Source organism: Elephas maximus, chromosome 10 (genome assembly GCF_024166365.1).
Source record: "Elephas maximus indicus isolate mEleMax1 chromosome 10, mEleMax1 primary haplotype, whole genome shotgun sequence".
Classification (NCBI taxonomy): Eukaryota; Metazoa; Chordata; class Mammalia; order Proboscidea; family Elephantidae; genus Elephas; species Elephas maximus.
The window spans coordinates 13,024,912-13,041,262 of record NC_064828.1 but is presented as its reverse complement, the minus strand read 5'-3'; the positions used below and the strand labels follow the sequence as shown (position 1 = coordinate 13,041,262).

Sequence of the window (16,351 nt, the reverse complement as noted above, 5' to 3'; positions counted from 1 at the left end):
TCTTCTGTCTTTATGGGGCTGCTGAGCACATTGTTTTGAGCACTGTTTTCCAGGATCCTCTACATTATGAAAGGAGCCCTGGTGGTGCAGTAGTTAAAGTACCGGACTGTTAACTGCAAGGTTGGCAGTTCAAAACCACCAGTGGCTCTGCAGGAGAAAGACGCCATAGAAACTCTATGGGGTCACTATGAGTCAGAATCGACTTGACAGCAGTGTTTTTTTTTTTTTTTTTTTTCCTACATTATGAGGCTTAGGCCTGAGGTAGGAATATAGTCCGGTCATAGTGCCAGGATCTGCCAAGCAAGGAGCCAGTGCTTAGTTTTTTGTTTTTTTAAATTCATTATGATGATTTATCTAGAACTAAGCCAGCATTAATCATCAATGTTGTTTGATGGTGTAAAGTTAGTAAGAGACAAACAATGTAGGAGACACCAGGATTCTGACTTGGCAATAAACAGAGAGGGGAGAAAAGCAGTCAATTATCACGTGAAACTTCTTTGTTTGTGAATTACATTCACCCACCGAGACTAAGTTCTGTACAGTGCACAACACTGGCCATTCAGTCTCCTATAAGCAGCAAGGGACTTACTTTTTTATAGCATTCTGCTCATCTTTAGAGAAAAGGGGGTGCATAAAAATCAAATAATGAATAAATTAACCATGGACTCCCCAAAAAAGCATACCATAAGTTACATGTACCCTACTGGGATATACACACCTGTCTATTTTGAAGCGCCCCAAACAGAGGTTTTCCTTCATCTCCCAACAGGTTTTCTCAAAGAACAAGAAAAACATAAAAATAATGAATCTTGAATTCTGCTACAATTTTATCAGTTTTCCTTTAACCAATCATATTTTTGACTATATGATTTTCACTTTTCCCTCTTCAAAGTCTCATATTTAAGTCTATGACAAAATTTCATAATTTTTGATTGAAAGAATATTAGGAAAGCAAATGTAGACAATTTATAAATTACTAGTATAAGTAATAAAATCCCCACAGCAATCTACCACGAATGTGTGGGAAAAAGAAAGCAGCCTTATTCATTTTAACATCTCTTCCATATAAAAATATTTTAAACAGGTAATTTTTATATTTAGTCATATACTTTTTTGTATCATATAATCTTAAGTCATATAATTTTTATATTATACGAAGAAAATATAGTAGATTCTATTAAAAACTATCTGAAATACATTGTTTTTAAAATAATTCTTAGGGCAGATAAAAGTAACTTTATTGTTCTTAGAGACATTATTTAAAAAGGATGAGAGCATACCAAAAGTCGAAAAAAAGATCAATCGAAAATACTAAAAATACATGGATTCAGAAATATATTTTGCCTTGTTGGCCAAGGTTTTTATTGTTAAATTATACTATTTTCACTGATTCTTTGCATCAGATATGTTTATGAGTATAAAAGGCTTATTTCCTATCTTCTTGCTTGCTGAAAGTGAAGAAGACTTGAAACACTTACTGACGAAGATCAAAGAATATAGCCTTCAGTATGGATTACATCTTAACATAAAGAAAACAAAAAGCCTCCCAACTGGACCAGTAAGCAACATCATGATAAATGGAGAAAAGAATGAAGTTGTCAAGGATTTCACTTTACTTGGATCCACAATCAATACCCATAGAAGCAGCAGTCAAGAAATCAAATGACACATTGCATTGGACAAATCTGCTGCAAAAGGCCTCTTTAAAGTGTTCAAAAGCAAAGCTGTCACTTTAAGAACTAAGGTATACCTGATCCAAACCATGGTGTTTTCAACTGCCTCATGCATGTGAAAGTTGGATGATGAATAAGGAACACCAAAGAAGAACTGATGCCTTTCAGTTGACAGTGTTGGGAAAGCACACTGAATATACCATGAACTGCCAGAAGAACAAACACATCTGTCTTGGAAGAAGTACTGCCAGAATGTTCCTTAGAAGCAAGGATGGAGGGACTACATCTCACATACTTTGGACGTGTTGTCAGGAGGGATAAGTCCTTGGAGAAAACATCATGCTTGGTAAAATAGAGAGCCAGCAAAAAAGAGGAAGGTCCACAACAAGATGGATTGACACAGTGGCTGCAACAATGGGCTTAGGCATAACAAGGACTGTGAGGGTGGCGTAGAGCTGGGCAGTGGTTTATTCTGTTGTAGCAGGGTGGCTATGAGTGGAAACCGACACAACTGCACCTAACAACAGCGACGTTAGGTTACTGAACCACATATGAAGAGCAAGATTTAGTCCTCTGTCCGGTGAATTTATTGCCTTTATGACAAAACTGAGATCTCCTTTTATGTTCCAGGTCTGAATATAAATCCTGATTCCTCATACTTGTCTTCTCAAAGATATTAAAGTATTAAATGCCTTTACTGAAAATCTGAAGAGATTTGGCAGATCGTTACTCCAAGAGAATGTTTTACATTTCTTATCAATTTCTTCAGATTCTATTCTACTGAAACCTCATTTTTTCTATTTCTTATTTTATTTGATCAAAGAAAAATATAAACTAGCGTATTATCTTATACCAACGATCTAAGTCTAACAAGTCTGGAAGTGGCTCCTAAAATCTGTTCACACAGACTGGTGCTGGTGTGCAGGAAGGCTCTGGGAAAGAAGTGTTTCACACTACATAATTCAAATGATAAAATAGCTTCTTATTACAAAGACATATGTAAATGAAGAAAATATAGTAGGTTCTACTAAAAACAACCACCAGAAATTCATATTAAAAAGAGATACTGAAACTGGCTTGGATAAAGATGATATGTAGGAATTACAGTTCTGAAATTTTTTTTATATAGTACTGTATTTCATGACTGTAATGAGCAAATGTATTTTCAATTGCCTCACATGCAAGGGAAAGCTGGACAATGAATAAGAAGGCCGAAGAAGAACTGATGCCTTTGAGTTATGGTGTTGGTGAAGAATATTGAATACAACATCGATTGCCAAAAGAGCAAACAAATCTGTCTTAGAAGAAGTACAGCCAGAAAGCTCTTTCGAAGCCAGGATGGTGAGACTTCATCTCATACACTTGGACATGCTATCAGGAAGGACCAGTCCCTGGAGAAGGGCATCATGCTTGGTAAAGTAGACAGCTGGTGAAAAAGAGGAAGACCCTCAACAAGATGGATTGACACAGTGGTTGCAACAATGGGCTCAAGCATAACAATCGTGAGGATGGTGCAGGACCCGGCAGTGTTTCGCTCTATTGTATACAGGGCGGCTATGAGTTGGAACCGACTCAACGGCACCTAACAACAAGTGATTCTTCACCACCACACTTTTCAACAGGAAGCTTTCAACAAAGCACCAATAAGAGAGTTTGACTGTAGGCTTCCCGTAACATCTGGTTGGTTTCTGTGTGCTAATCTCTCAGTCTTCCTCTCCCTTTTCTGGCAATCATTTAGGCGACTTTGGCTTTCTTCACTTTTTCACTCAAATTACAAAAGGAACAAAAATAACTAAACATTTACTGGGTTAACTCTTCTTCCTCTATTTGCCCCTCCTTCTTGATCCTTTAGCGTTGTAAATCTGCCACCTTTTGGCTGTAGCTTGCTGCATGCTATCCTTTTCAAGCATTTTCAGCTTCTGTAGCACATGGCCTTTGAATAGTTGAAAAGAGATCAATATTTAAAAACTTCTCAGACTCACTGACATCAGGCTACACTAATTTGCTGAGATACTAATTATCTTTTAACAAACCAAACTATTCCGAGCCATCAGAAAAAAAAAATGGAATAAATTTAAGGCCAATCAGTGTTAATTCTTTTCCTATGAAACCCCACACCAGTCTTCGTGTCAGCTTTACCAATTGCCTGAAGAGTGAAAGCACATGTGCTCCAGGTCATCGTGGGGACTCGAGGGTCAGTTTCATCAGGAGGCATTTTCAGTCCAATTCTATAAATTGTTGTGGCAAAGAGAATGACCATTTCCTTGATGCTATTAGAATACTTGATCCTAAAAATAAAACAAGAAAAATGTACATATGGTTTATTAAAGGGGCTTCCTACTGAAAAGTCATATTAAATACTGAAAATACAGAAATAATTTAACTCCTTTTGACACATGTAAATTGTTCTTTGTCAAATCAGAGTCTCTGAAGATTTATTCAATAAGAAAAAAGTGGGAAAATCAGGATTGTATATCCTATAGGTAGAAAAATATCTCCCAGAAATGGTTATGGCCCATGTAACTTTACTTCCTGTAAAAGGTGTAGTTAATGATCACAGCTGGGTCCAAATTACGGGACAAACTCAACACAGAAGGAATGGAATTCACAGGAAACATTAGTGACCTAATAAATTTTAGTGTCTGGAAAAGGGACCAAGAAGTACTTTCACGTTGATAGGTGTGTGTGTGTGTGTGTGTGTGTAATAATACCATGCACCTGGAATGATAATTTCTGAACTTTCATTAGTAACAAGCATTTTCAGTAGTAATGGGATAAACCAAAAAAAAAAAAAAAAAAAAAACAAACCAAACCCACTGCTGTCAAGTCGATTCTGACTCATAGCGACCCTATGGGACAGAATAGAACTGCCCCACAGAGTTTCCAAGGAGCGCCTGGCAGATTTGAACTGCCGACCTTTAGGTTAGCAGTCGTAGCACTTAACCACTACACCACCGGGGTTTCCCAGTAATGGGATAGGTAATATAAACAAGGATCACATATAGAAAAATGTACTCTCAACAGTATTCATGAAATAGTAATACCTGATTTTGGTACATTACATTTTTCAAAGTGTCTTCATATTTTCAAAGGGTCTTTCCAATAACCTTATAAGATAGGAGGCCATTACATCCATTTACATATAAGAAAACTTAATTTGGGGGAGGGAGAGGGGTAGTGTCTTGGTTATCTAGTGCTGCCATAACAGAAATACCATAAGTGGATGGCTTTTAACAGAAAGAAATTTATTTTCTCACAGTCTAGTAGGCTACAAGTCCAATTCAGGGCATCAGCTCCAGGGGAAGCCTTTCTCTCTCTGTCGGCTCTGGAGGGAGGTCCTTCTCATCAATCTTCCCCTGGACTAGAAGCTTCTCTGTGTAGGAACCTAGGGTCCAAAAGTCAGGCTCTGCTCCCGGCACTGCTTTCTTGGTAGTATGAGGTTCCCGTTCTCTGCTTGCTTCCATTTCCTTTTATCTCTTGTAAGATAAAAGGTGGTGCAGGCCACACTCCAGAAAAACTCCCTTTAAGTTGGATCAGGGACATGGCCTTAGTAAGGGTGTTATGATCCCACCCTAATCCTCTTTAACATAAAATTACAATCACAAAATGGAGGACAACCACACAATATTGGAAAATCATGGCCTAACCAAGTTGACACATATTTTGGGGGGACAAAATTCAACCCATGACATCCCACCCACTGTCCCCCAAAAATTCAGGTCCTTGCTACTTGTAAGACACATTCTCCCCATTATATCATAGGAAAGTATTAAATCAACTCCAAGTCCAAAATCCAAAACTTCCTCCCCATCTATGAAATCTAGAATATAAGTTATCTGCTTCCAAAGTACAATGACAGAACAGGCACAAGCTAGAAATTTCTATTACAGATGCAAGAAATGGTGGGAAAGAAGGCATTAACAGGCACCAAGCAAGTCAGCAGAACACATTACATTAGCCCCAAAGGCTCTGCAAATAATCCTCTGTTCTCCGAGACAATTCACACAATGGCCTTACCCTCCAGACTCTAGAAATTGGCCACACTCTCTGGATTCTGAGTGGAGGCCCCTCGGCTCTGGGCTTTAGCTCCACCTTCCAGGCCCACTGCGACGGCAATCCTGCTCCCTCGGCTTTAGGTACACCATTCTCCGAGTCCGAGTGGGGACTCCACTCAGGCCATAGAGGTCTTTGAAACCCTAGAGGTCATGGCCATACCTTTGAGACTGAGGCAGCTCAGCTTCCCATGTTCCTTGTCTCTTCAGCTTCTGCTTCCAGGTTCCTTGGCTCTTCAACATCTTGGGCCTCATGCCTGCATCTGCCCTGCTGGAGCAAGTGTTCCAAAGCTCTGTAACTCCACGGATAAGTGCCTGGAGGCACACTACTGCAACAGTAAACTCTGGCTGGAAGGCACTCAGCTTTCTGACTCAGTGGGTCGGCAAGCCTAGCTCCACCAGTTAGTGCCTGGAAGCACCCCGCTATGCCAGGAAGCCTTCTGAGCAAAGACACTCGGCTCTCTTACTCCGTGGGCCAGTTTCAGCACTATCTGGCACTGGTCTTCTGGTTCTGCTGCTGCTGGTTCACTGCTGCTGCCCGTCCTCTGCTGCTGTTTCTCACCATCTGTACCTTCTCCGGTGTTAACAGTTCTCCTCACTTCCTTCTGAGTTTTTTATTCATTCACAGTTTTAAAACACTTCCATATTTAGGTATCTGTTAGAGCAGCACCTCACTTTCTTGGTACCAAATTCTGTCTTAGTCATCTAGTGCTGCTATAACAGAAATAGCACAAGTGGATGGGTTTAACAAAGAGACATTTATTTTCTCTCAGTCTAGTAGGCTAGAAGTCCAAATTCAGGGCATCAGCTCCAGGGGAAGGCTTTCTCTCTCTGTTGGCTCTGGAGGAAGGTCCTTCTCATCAATCTTCCCCGGGACTAGGAGCTTCTTCGTGCAGGAACCTCAGGTCCAAAGGACACGCTGTGCTCCTGGTGCTTCTTTCTTGGTGGTATGAGGTCGCCACTCTCTGCTCACTTCCCTTCCCTTCCATCTCTTGTAAGATAAAAGGTATTGCAGGCCACACTCCAGGGAAACTCCCTTTACACTGGATCAGGGATGTGACCTTAGCAAGGGTGTTACAATCCCACCCTAATCCTCTTTAACATAAAATTACAATCACAAAATGGAGGACAACCACACAATACTGGGAATCATGGCCCAACCAAGTTGACACATATTTCGGGGGGACACAATCCATGACAGGTGATCCAAGACTTTTTAAAAGTCACAGAACAAGTTAGATATGACTTCAACTGAGGTCTCATAAATTCTGGTCCTCTTAGCTTGGACCATACAGAATTGACATTTTAGTTGGTTAAAAACAGTCTTGTATTGTATTTCTGATGGTTCAACTTAATACATATTACTCATATATCCAAAACCATTTAATTGTATTAATACAAACAACACTCCAGGGAGAAGGAAACAAGATAAAAAATTGGGATACAGAAACAATTTTACAAATATAGAAAGAAAGATGGAAGAGAGGGAGGGAGTGAGGGAGGGAGAAAAGAAGGAATAAATGTTCTCCACTCTTATTTTCACAATCATTTATAAACTTTTCTTAACTATTTAGACACTTACGAAGACTGAACTCCAAAACTCAGGATGGAATGGAACTCAAAAGTGGAATCACCCATTCCTTGATTAAACAAGACAGGAATTGCTGGGTTTTCTCCTTATAAATTAAAAGGAAAAAGAAAGATAGTCACAGAGAAAATTTGGATGATTTTCTGTTCTCTATATAAATGTTACATGTATCAATTTGTTTTAAAAAGGGCAACATCATACAGTACTATTCTATATCCTATGCTTTTTCACCTAATAGGTCACAAATGTCTTTCCACGTCAATAACTCTCTACCTATATTTCCAATTTTATTGACTGTATCATATTCTATTAGTAAGGCAGCATATAATAGTGATTAGGAGTAAAGGATCAGAAAACAAGCAGCCTGGGTTTGAATCCTTGCTCTGCTACTTACTGTCACTAAGACTTTGGGTGAGTACTAAACCTTTCCATGGTTCCACTTCTTAACTGAATTCAAATTATTGTTCCCGTGTATGAAAAGTGTTTTGTTTTTTCTAGCTGCTTTCAAGATTTTTTTCTTTATCCTTGGTTTTCATCAATTTGATTATGATGCCTCTGGGTGTGGTTTCTTTGAGTTTATCTATTTGAAGCTCACTAAACATCTTTAAATTTATGTCTTTTACCAAAATTGGGATATCTTCAGCCATTACTTCTTCAAATATTTTTTTCCGCACCATTCTTTTTCTTCTTTTTTGGGGACTTAAAGGACACAAATGTTGGATTTTTAAAAGCTATTATCCCATAGTCCCTAAAGCCATGTTTTTTTCTGCGTCTTTTTTTTTCCCCTCTGTTCTTCAGATTAGATAATTTCTACTGATTTAATTTCAAATTCACTGACTCGTACCTCCTCATCTCCATTCTGAGATATATATAGATACACATGTCACTTAAAATTACTATAAAGAATAAGAACTTCATATACTGAATTCTCAGTACTTTAAACAAGTGGCAAAGTAGTAGGTACATACTTCTTAGCGAAATAAGATCTTTTGTGAGTTTTCAGCAAACAGATTTTAACAAATGTCACCCCACGAGCACCACTTGTGAAAAAGATTCTGCTATTAAATTAACAAAGCAGGAAGGAGAATAGACAGGACACTGCCAAACTCAGTCACTGCTGATGCCCCTCTTTCTCCATAACACTATGGTTCTAAATGACCAAGTCCAAATTGTTATTCACAACTCTCCATATCTCTGCCCCACGCTCTCCACTCTTGCCCACCGTGCAGCCTTGATTTAGGCAGGCCAGCCTTTCTCAATGTCTCTGAAAATGCCACGCTCATACTTCTTTAAATACGGTTTCTTTTCTCTACCAGAATGCTTTCCTTATCCCCACTACCCACAGATTTGGACCAAGGCCAAATCAGATCCCACTTTCTCCCAGGACACCTTCCCCTACTACTTCAGCCTCTACTGATCAATCCCATCTCTAAAAATCCTACGAGGCTTATTATTTTGAAATATAAAGATCTGGTTACTAATGCCATTTCCTCTTCACAAGGTAATATGCAAATTTGCGAAGTCATCAAGGTAGGGAACAAAAGCCTTATACAGTGTTGTGTGTATGAGAAAATATTTAAAAAATACTTGATAACTTGGGTTGACTAGGGTGATGAGAAATAAAACCATCATCCCTATTTGTTGTCTGTAGCTTTTGTATATACCCTTCATTTTTCCTAAAAGTGTAAGACTGAAAGGACATAAATGATTAAACTATGGCAGATGGTAAATTAATCAGGAAAAATCTGGATAAATACAGGAAAGTATTAATGATAGAAATAAAACATAAATATTTTGAGCAGAATACCTTAAAAATAATCTGGAATATTTTCTAGGTATAGTTTTAGTCAATTTTCAGTCTAATGAAGGAATAATATGAGAGCAATGATTCCTTTTTAAATATTGGACTTTGCCCCCTTCAACCACTTATAGCCTCACAAAAAGTTTTCGTCATCAAATTTTTTTAATGCCCTTTTATTAACAGTATTAATTAATACAATGTGGAGCCCTGGTGGCGCAGTGGTTAAGAGCTACAGCTGCTAACCAAGAGGTCAACAGTTCAAATCCACCAGCCACTCCTTGGAAACTCTATAGGGCAGTTAGTTCTACTCTGTCCTAAAGAGTGCTATGCATCAGAATCGACTCAATGACACTGGGTTTGGTCTTTGTTTTCTGTTTATGTACCATACACTGTTCTAAATATTTTACATATAACAACTCATTTAATCCTTAAATTGATGAGATAGGTACTATTATTATCCCTACTTTGCAAATAAGGAAGCTGAGGAACAGAGAGGTTAAGTGGCTTGTCCAAGATCACACAGCCAGTAAGTGGTGGATCCAAAATTTAAATCCAAGCAGTCTGACTCCAGAGTAACCAATGTCCCGTATTGCCTCCCTGTATAAAAAGTGACTAGAAAATCCTCTATTCTTCTGAAATTGAAGAAATCTACTTGCAAACATATTTTAGTAATAATCCCTTTTTTTCCAAAAGAAAATTGAAAGATTCTGACAATTTTCACACAGCTACATACAAAATAAATTTAAGCAAACCTTCAGCATGTTTCGTATTGTAACCTGATATTCTGGCCAGAACAGTCTGTATCCATCGTGCCAGGGTCAAAAGTTGATCAAGAGCTTCTGTGTTCTCACTGAAAAATGATATTTAAAAATTATTAAAGCCACGGGCACAAAGCCGTAACTGAAAAGTGGAATTTGTAGAGTCTTTCCTGGGAAACAAAGCAGTACAAAGAAAATTAGATTCCTCTAGATTAACGTTCTAGGTCATAGAAACACGTGTCTAAAAATGTAGCTTGAAAAAGGGGATTTAAAAGTTATAGAAATGTACAAGGAATAAGATATCACCCATATGCCCATCCCCTATAAGTAATACATGTCAGGAAATAGAATCACTATTGTAGGTGCTCGAGTCAAAACCTAGGTGTCATCATTGACTTCTCTGATTCCCTCACACCCTACACACTAAGTCACCAGCTAGTCTTGCAGGTTTTACCTTCTAAATAGATCTCGAGTTGACCACTTCTTTATACCTCCATCACTACCACCCTAGCCCAAGTCATTTCATTCCTTACCTGGACTACTTCAACAGACTCCTAAATGTCTGTCCTGCTTCTACTCCTGTATTTCATTATTATACACATATTCATCATACAGTAGCCAGAGTGATCTTTTAAAAATGTAAGTCAGATGATATCTCTCCCTGTTCAAAACATTCCAATGGTTTCCCTTCACACATAAAATAAAAACTCTAACTCCTAATCTTAGCCCACACACCCTTTTACGATCTGGTTCCTACTGCTACCTCCAACCTCATCTATCAGCCGGCCCCTTGCTCACTCCATCCAGTCATCCTGCCTTCCTGTGGCGCCTCACATTTGCTGACTGTGTTCCTACCTCAGGGCCTTTGCTTTGGATAGTGCCTGTGCTTATCTTCCTCCAGAGAGTGGCACTGCTTGCCCCTCACTTCATTCAGTCTCTGCTCCAAAGCCACCAGCTCAGAGAGGCCCCCGCCTGACCGTCCTAGCCATGCCCCTGGTGGGTCTCTAGGCATTGCCCCGCTGCTTTAGTTTTTTCACAGTATTTCTCACTGCTTGACACTTTGTGTTTGTTTGTTTATTTTTGGTCTTCCCTCCCTGAATGTACATTCCATAAGAGCAGGTACTTGATCCAGACAGTTATTAATGACAAAGGGAACCAAAAAGACTATAAAATAAATAGTCTTGAGTTAAAATATATAATGAACTTTGCCCAGAACTTACATATCTAGGCACAAATTTGATCTAAGAAATTTTCAGTTTTCATAAATAAAAGTGTACAATGATTAGTTATGCCCAATTTTCTTTTAAAAATACCAGCTTATTATTACTTTTGATAAAATTTTTATATACTCTTAACCTTAATAACTTGGATTACATTTATGTTGAGTTTCTGAAAAATGGGCACATACAAATATATACATATATATGTATATATATTCATACAGGTAAAGTGCCAAATAAAATATTATATATAATTATGCATTTCAGATCCTGAGTAACCAAAATTGTTACTATAAAAGTGTCTCAGGGTTCTATGGCCCAGTCTTAAAGGTCAATTTTCACACTTTAGAAAAGACTCCCCTTAAGTATCCAATTCTTAACGTTTTTAGGGAAGAAGGTGCTGCATATTCCCTTAGAGGTAATAATTCACGTTTAATAATCTGTATTTTAGGGAACCGCTGTGTAAAAACAGCTTGCTCATGCTAATAAGAAGCTGGAAGTCACTTTATTGCATTATGACTTATTTTATCTTTGTCTTCATGTGTATGATTAGGGAAGGTTTTGGAGTCAGATCTGTGTTCAAATCCTGGTCCATCTTGAGACAAGTAAGTAAAACTATTCACAGTTTCCATTTCCTTACATTAAAATAGGAGTAACAGTACCTATTTCAGAAAAATACTGTGAGGATTGAATATGATAATGAGGCAAATGCCTGGTACAGTGCCTAGAACATATAAATTGCTCAATAAATACAAGCTACAGCTTTCTGACATCACCACCTTCCTATAAGATGACATTCCGTGCCCCAATATGGTACACATAAGACAATTTCCAAATCAGGTTTTTCCAGTGACACGGACTAGTAGCAGCAGAGCAACTTACTGACTGGTCAAACCTACTGTTATGAGGACATTTTAAAAGTGTGCTTATCAACAAAATAATTCTCGTTAGGGGAACTTAGGCCTATCATTATAAATTTAATTCAGTTTTAAAGAAACAGTAATAATAATAACTATAATAAATGAGAATGTGGTGCTTTGTCCTAAGAAAACAAAAACTAATTTGCTATTAAATTAATTTATAGATGATCAGAATGAAGTTCTAAATATTCACAGATATATGAAGAGTCGTGTTTTTATTTATTTTACAGTTAATATTTGTCAGTGTCTCTCAAAACTATAGCAGTTGGATCTTCAGAAAAATAACTAAATTTTAAAAGTACCTTTAAAGCTACCAAACTCCAAATCGCGACTCTGATGGTAGAAAAAGGCTATGTGAGAGGAATTAATCTGCTTCATATTTTTTCTCCTCCTGTGAATGCTAAGATAGATACCAGAGTTCCACTGCTTTAAATGGCTACTGGAAGATTCGTGCACAACATATTCATATAAATGAATATTCCAGTTTTCTTAGAGACCTAAAATTGGGACTTTTAAAACAAGTTTTTTTGAAGGATGATACAAGTGGTGAAATAAAAAAATATTAACTAAATAGTAAAAAAGAAACTAGTAATTTAACCAAAACAGAAACCAATATAAGGATTAAAGATACCTTTTTAAAAATTAATATAAACATAAATGGAAACATACCTATTTATCTTTTGAGGTTGCAAAGGGATAATTGGGATCACAGTATTGCACAGAGATTTGCAGAGAGGGCAAAGATATTCCCCACTCTCTAAGTCAAAGAGGTCAACGTGAATGCGCTGCTGGGAGCTCAGCTGTACGGCTTCAAAATACCTGCAGGATTAAAAACAACAATAAAACATAGGTCCCTTCTCATGTGTGGATGTATCTTTGCTCTAATCCAAATGAAAAGATCTTTAGAACCTACAGTGAAAAAATACTCAAGTTATAACTATTAAAGAAGAAACAGGCTGCCCATTCTTTTGAGGGCAAACTGAAAGACACATCAGGCAGATAAAAATTTAAAATAATTTTACTGGCTTATAACTCTTCTTCTGCCTCAACAGTATGGAGACACAATACAGACACTATTTCCCTCAGCTTCCCACAACCAAGTGAAGCAGTGAGGGCTATTATAAGAAAATTAAATATTCTAATTCAATGCCAAAAGGTTAAACTCTATACAAAAGATACCTTAAGAATTACATTTCTGAGTTTTTATCTCTTCCAGAGGTATAACTGGAATTTCTTGTCCTATTCTATCTCAAAGTTATGGGTGGAGAGGAGTGAGATTTTTATAAACATTACTGCTTCTTTTACATGCGTACTAAGAGCAACTAGTTTGTGGAGGCAAGCACCAGGGAACAGTGAAAATTTTAAGTTAATAACTCTACACACCAACTTCTAAGGCTAATAATAACGTGTACCATGGAACCAGTAACCAGCTGCCGTCAAGTCAAATCCAACTCATGATAATCCCATGTGTGTCAGAGTAAAACTGTGCTCCACAGGGTTTTCGGTGGCTGATTTTCCAGAAGTAGACCACCAGCCTTCCTTCCCAGGCTCCTTTTGGTAGATTCGAACCTTTCAGTTAGCAGCCGAGCACATTAACAGTTTGCACCACCCAGGGACTCCATACCATGCAAAGAGAACTAGTAATTAAAACTGCTTCAATGATTCAAATAAGAAGGAAAGAAGACGACATAAGAAAACATGCCTTTTTGTGGCCTTTAGTGTACTTCCATGTTCCTAGTTTCTTTCAAGAATACGTCATAAGGACAACTTACTTCTGCCAGCACACTGCATGCATTACGTGACCACAGCTTCCTGTGTACGTTCCATATGCCAAGTCTGGATCCATGAAAAGTGGGTCCAGGGTTTCTGGTACAGGAAGAAAAAAATTAGAGGTGTTTATACATATCTCTCACAATCATTTAAAAAAAAAGGTTATCTGGTCTAAACTTTCTTAGGAATGTTCAAGAAGAGGGTCACAATATTATAATAGCAGAATATTTATTCTTAATAGGCAGTTAAATGAGGAAAATACAAAGCTAGACTCCCAGATATGATTCTAAAATTAATATTAACTAATGACAACTATCTTTGACTAGAATTTCTACTTTGAATAGTAGGTTTTAACTATACTATTCTGGTTCTTGTAGTCATTTTTGAAGATTCAACCACAATTTATTCTTTTAATTTTAAGAGTAATTTTACTGGATGATAATTTTAAGGAGCATAATCTAGTAAATAGGGGCACAGACTATGAGTTCGAATTCTGGTTTTGCCAATTACAGCTTGTGGCCTTAGTCGGGCAAGCTGCTAACTTCTTTGTCCCTCAGTTCCGTCATCTGTAAAATGGAGCTAATACTGGTCCCTAACTCACAGGGCTGTTGTTGTGAAGATTAAGTGAGAAAATACACGTAAAGCACTTAATCAGTGTCTGGCATGTCGTTAGGTATTCAATAAATGCTAGCTTTTATTATCATGATTGCTACTCCAAATGCACTTTAAAAATAAAGCAGGTAACTCCTGATGTGACATAAGAAGTACAAAACACTACCTAGTTAGTATTTTTGCCAAAGAAACACTTAACATGAATCTAATCATGAGGCAAGAATTAGACTAATCCACAATGTGAGACACTGTATGAGACAACTGTCCTGCATTCTTTAAAAAAGTTACTATTATAAAAAACAAACAAAAAGAGCAAGGGACTGTCCTAGGCTAAAATTTACTGGAAGAGACGTAACAACCAAAAGCAATGCATGAAACTTGTTTGGATCCTGAATGGGGAAAAAACAAGTCTACTTATAAAAGACATTTTGGGGATAGGTGAGGGATCTGAATAAGGATTTTCCAGAATGACTATTAATTGTCTTAAATGTAATAATGGTACAGTAGGTATAGAATACGCTGTCCTTATTTTTAGAAAATAAACATGGATATATTTAGAGATGGAATGGCATGATATATGCAACCTACTTTTAAATGGATCAGCAAAAAGAAACAGTAAGAGATAGATATACAGACAGTCAGACAGACAGAGCAAGCAATGTGGCCAAGTGATAAAAAAAATAAAGCAGCCAACACGGCATATAAAAACTGTGAGTCCACTTTATATACAGGTAAACTATGATCTGACCAAATAAGACTAAATACAATCTCAACCCCAAACTTCTTTCAAATCATTTTTTTTCCGATTACATAAGTATGAAAACAAATGCTCAAAAAGATATTAATAGACAATACATACCGCCCGAGAGTTCTATGGGTTTTCCCCTGTGCTGGGTTAAGGCTGTGGATTTCTGGACACAGGCGGATAATACCATTGCATTGTTTTCTATTTTCACCTCTTGTTCTTCTTGGCAGAGGATGCATGTCAGCACCTCTTTTTCAGTCACGGATGGACCCCGTTTAGGACCCAGAGCAATCCTATAGTAGTCACTGACTGCTGGGGTGCTACCAAAAGAAACCAAGAGAAATGAGGACACATGTTTTGATCACTTGTTTATATATTTTGGTAGATTTTAAGTAACTACAGGGCAAGAACCTTAAAAATTAAAATAAAAAATTATATTTAGCAATATTAGCTTAAAATCTTCCCCCCGATCTTTCTAATTTTTATCAATTGATCTGCTTATTAGAAAATACACTGGGTACAAAATAAGCAGGCGACAAAACAGAATGTATATTATATTTAATTTAGCGTACCAAGGAGCTAAGTTGTCTGTTTTACCTGAATATAAAAATAATACATGCTTATTGAAGAAATTTTAGAAAACCTCGCAAAAGTATAAATGAAAATATAACAAACATTATACTCCCACAACCACTACTAAATCCCGTTATTTATTTTCTTCTAGTTGGCTTTCTATTTACACCACAGTTTCTTTTTTATATAATGAAGAGCTAATTACATATACAGGTTTACATCCTGCTTTATTCACTATATCTTAGCTATTTTCTCATGTCATTAAAATTTCTTCAGAAACATTTTTAAATGGCTACACAGTACTCTGCATATGTGCCATAATAGTTTGATCCATTCCCTGTTACTAGGCATTTAGGTTCTATTCTATTCGGACAGCTATTAAAACTAAAAAACTTCTACATTAATGACTTACAATTATTAGGTCTACTCAATTTGTGTAATAGTAGTAATGTAACAATAGCAAACAGAGTGCTGATTATGATGCTAGACACTCCATTAAATACATTATGTAAACTCATTCATCACAGCAATCTTAGGAGGTGGACACTATTATTACCTCCATTTTCAGTAGAAGAAACTGAAGCTCAGAGATGGTAAGAGACTTGACCAGTGACTTGTAAGTAAGCTGCAGAGCCAGGA

At 37.3% G+C, this 16,351-nt stretch overlaps 1 protein-coding gene across 1 annotated transcript in view; it reads right to left on the bottom strand.

The window, feature by feature from the left end:
* The window catches only part of UBR1 (ubiquitin protein ligase E3 component n-recognin 1), a 156,925-nt gene that overhangs the window by 22,795 nt on the left and 117,779 nt on the right, over positions 1-16,351 (bottom strand). The window contains exons 30-36 of the mRNA XM_049899674.1: positions 15,254-15,459; positions 13,785-13,878; positions 12,682-12,831; positions 9,867-9,964; positions 7,308-7,401; positions 3,813-3,961; positions 719-774 (exon numbers count right to left, since the gene is read on the bottom strand). Of these exons, the coding sequence (XP_049755631.1) occupies positions 719-774; positions 3,813-3,961; positions 7,308-7,401; positions 9,867-9,964; positions 12,682-12,831; positions 13,785-13,878; positions 15,254-15,459 (847 nt within the window). The remainder of the gene's footprint in view (positions 1-718; positions 775-3,812; positions 3,962-7,307; positions 7,402-9,866; positions 9,965-12,681; positions 12,832-13,784; positions 13,879-15,253; positions 15,460-16,351) is intronic.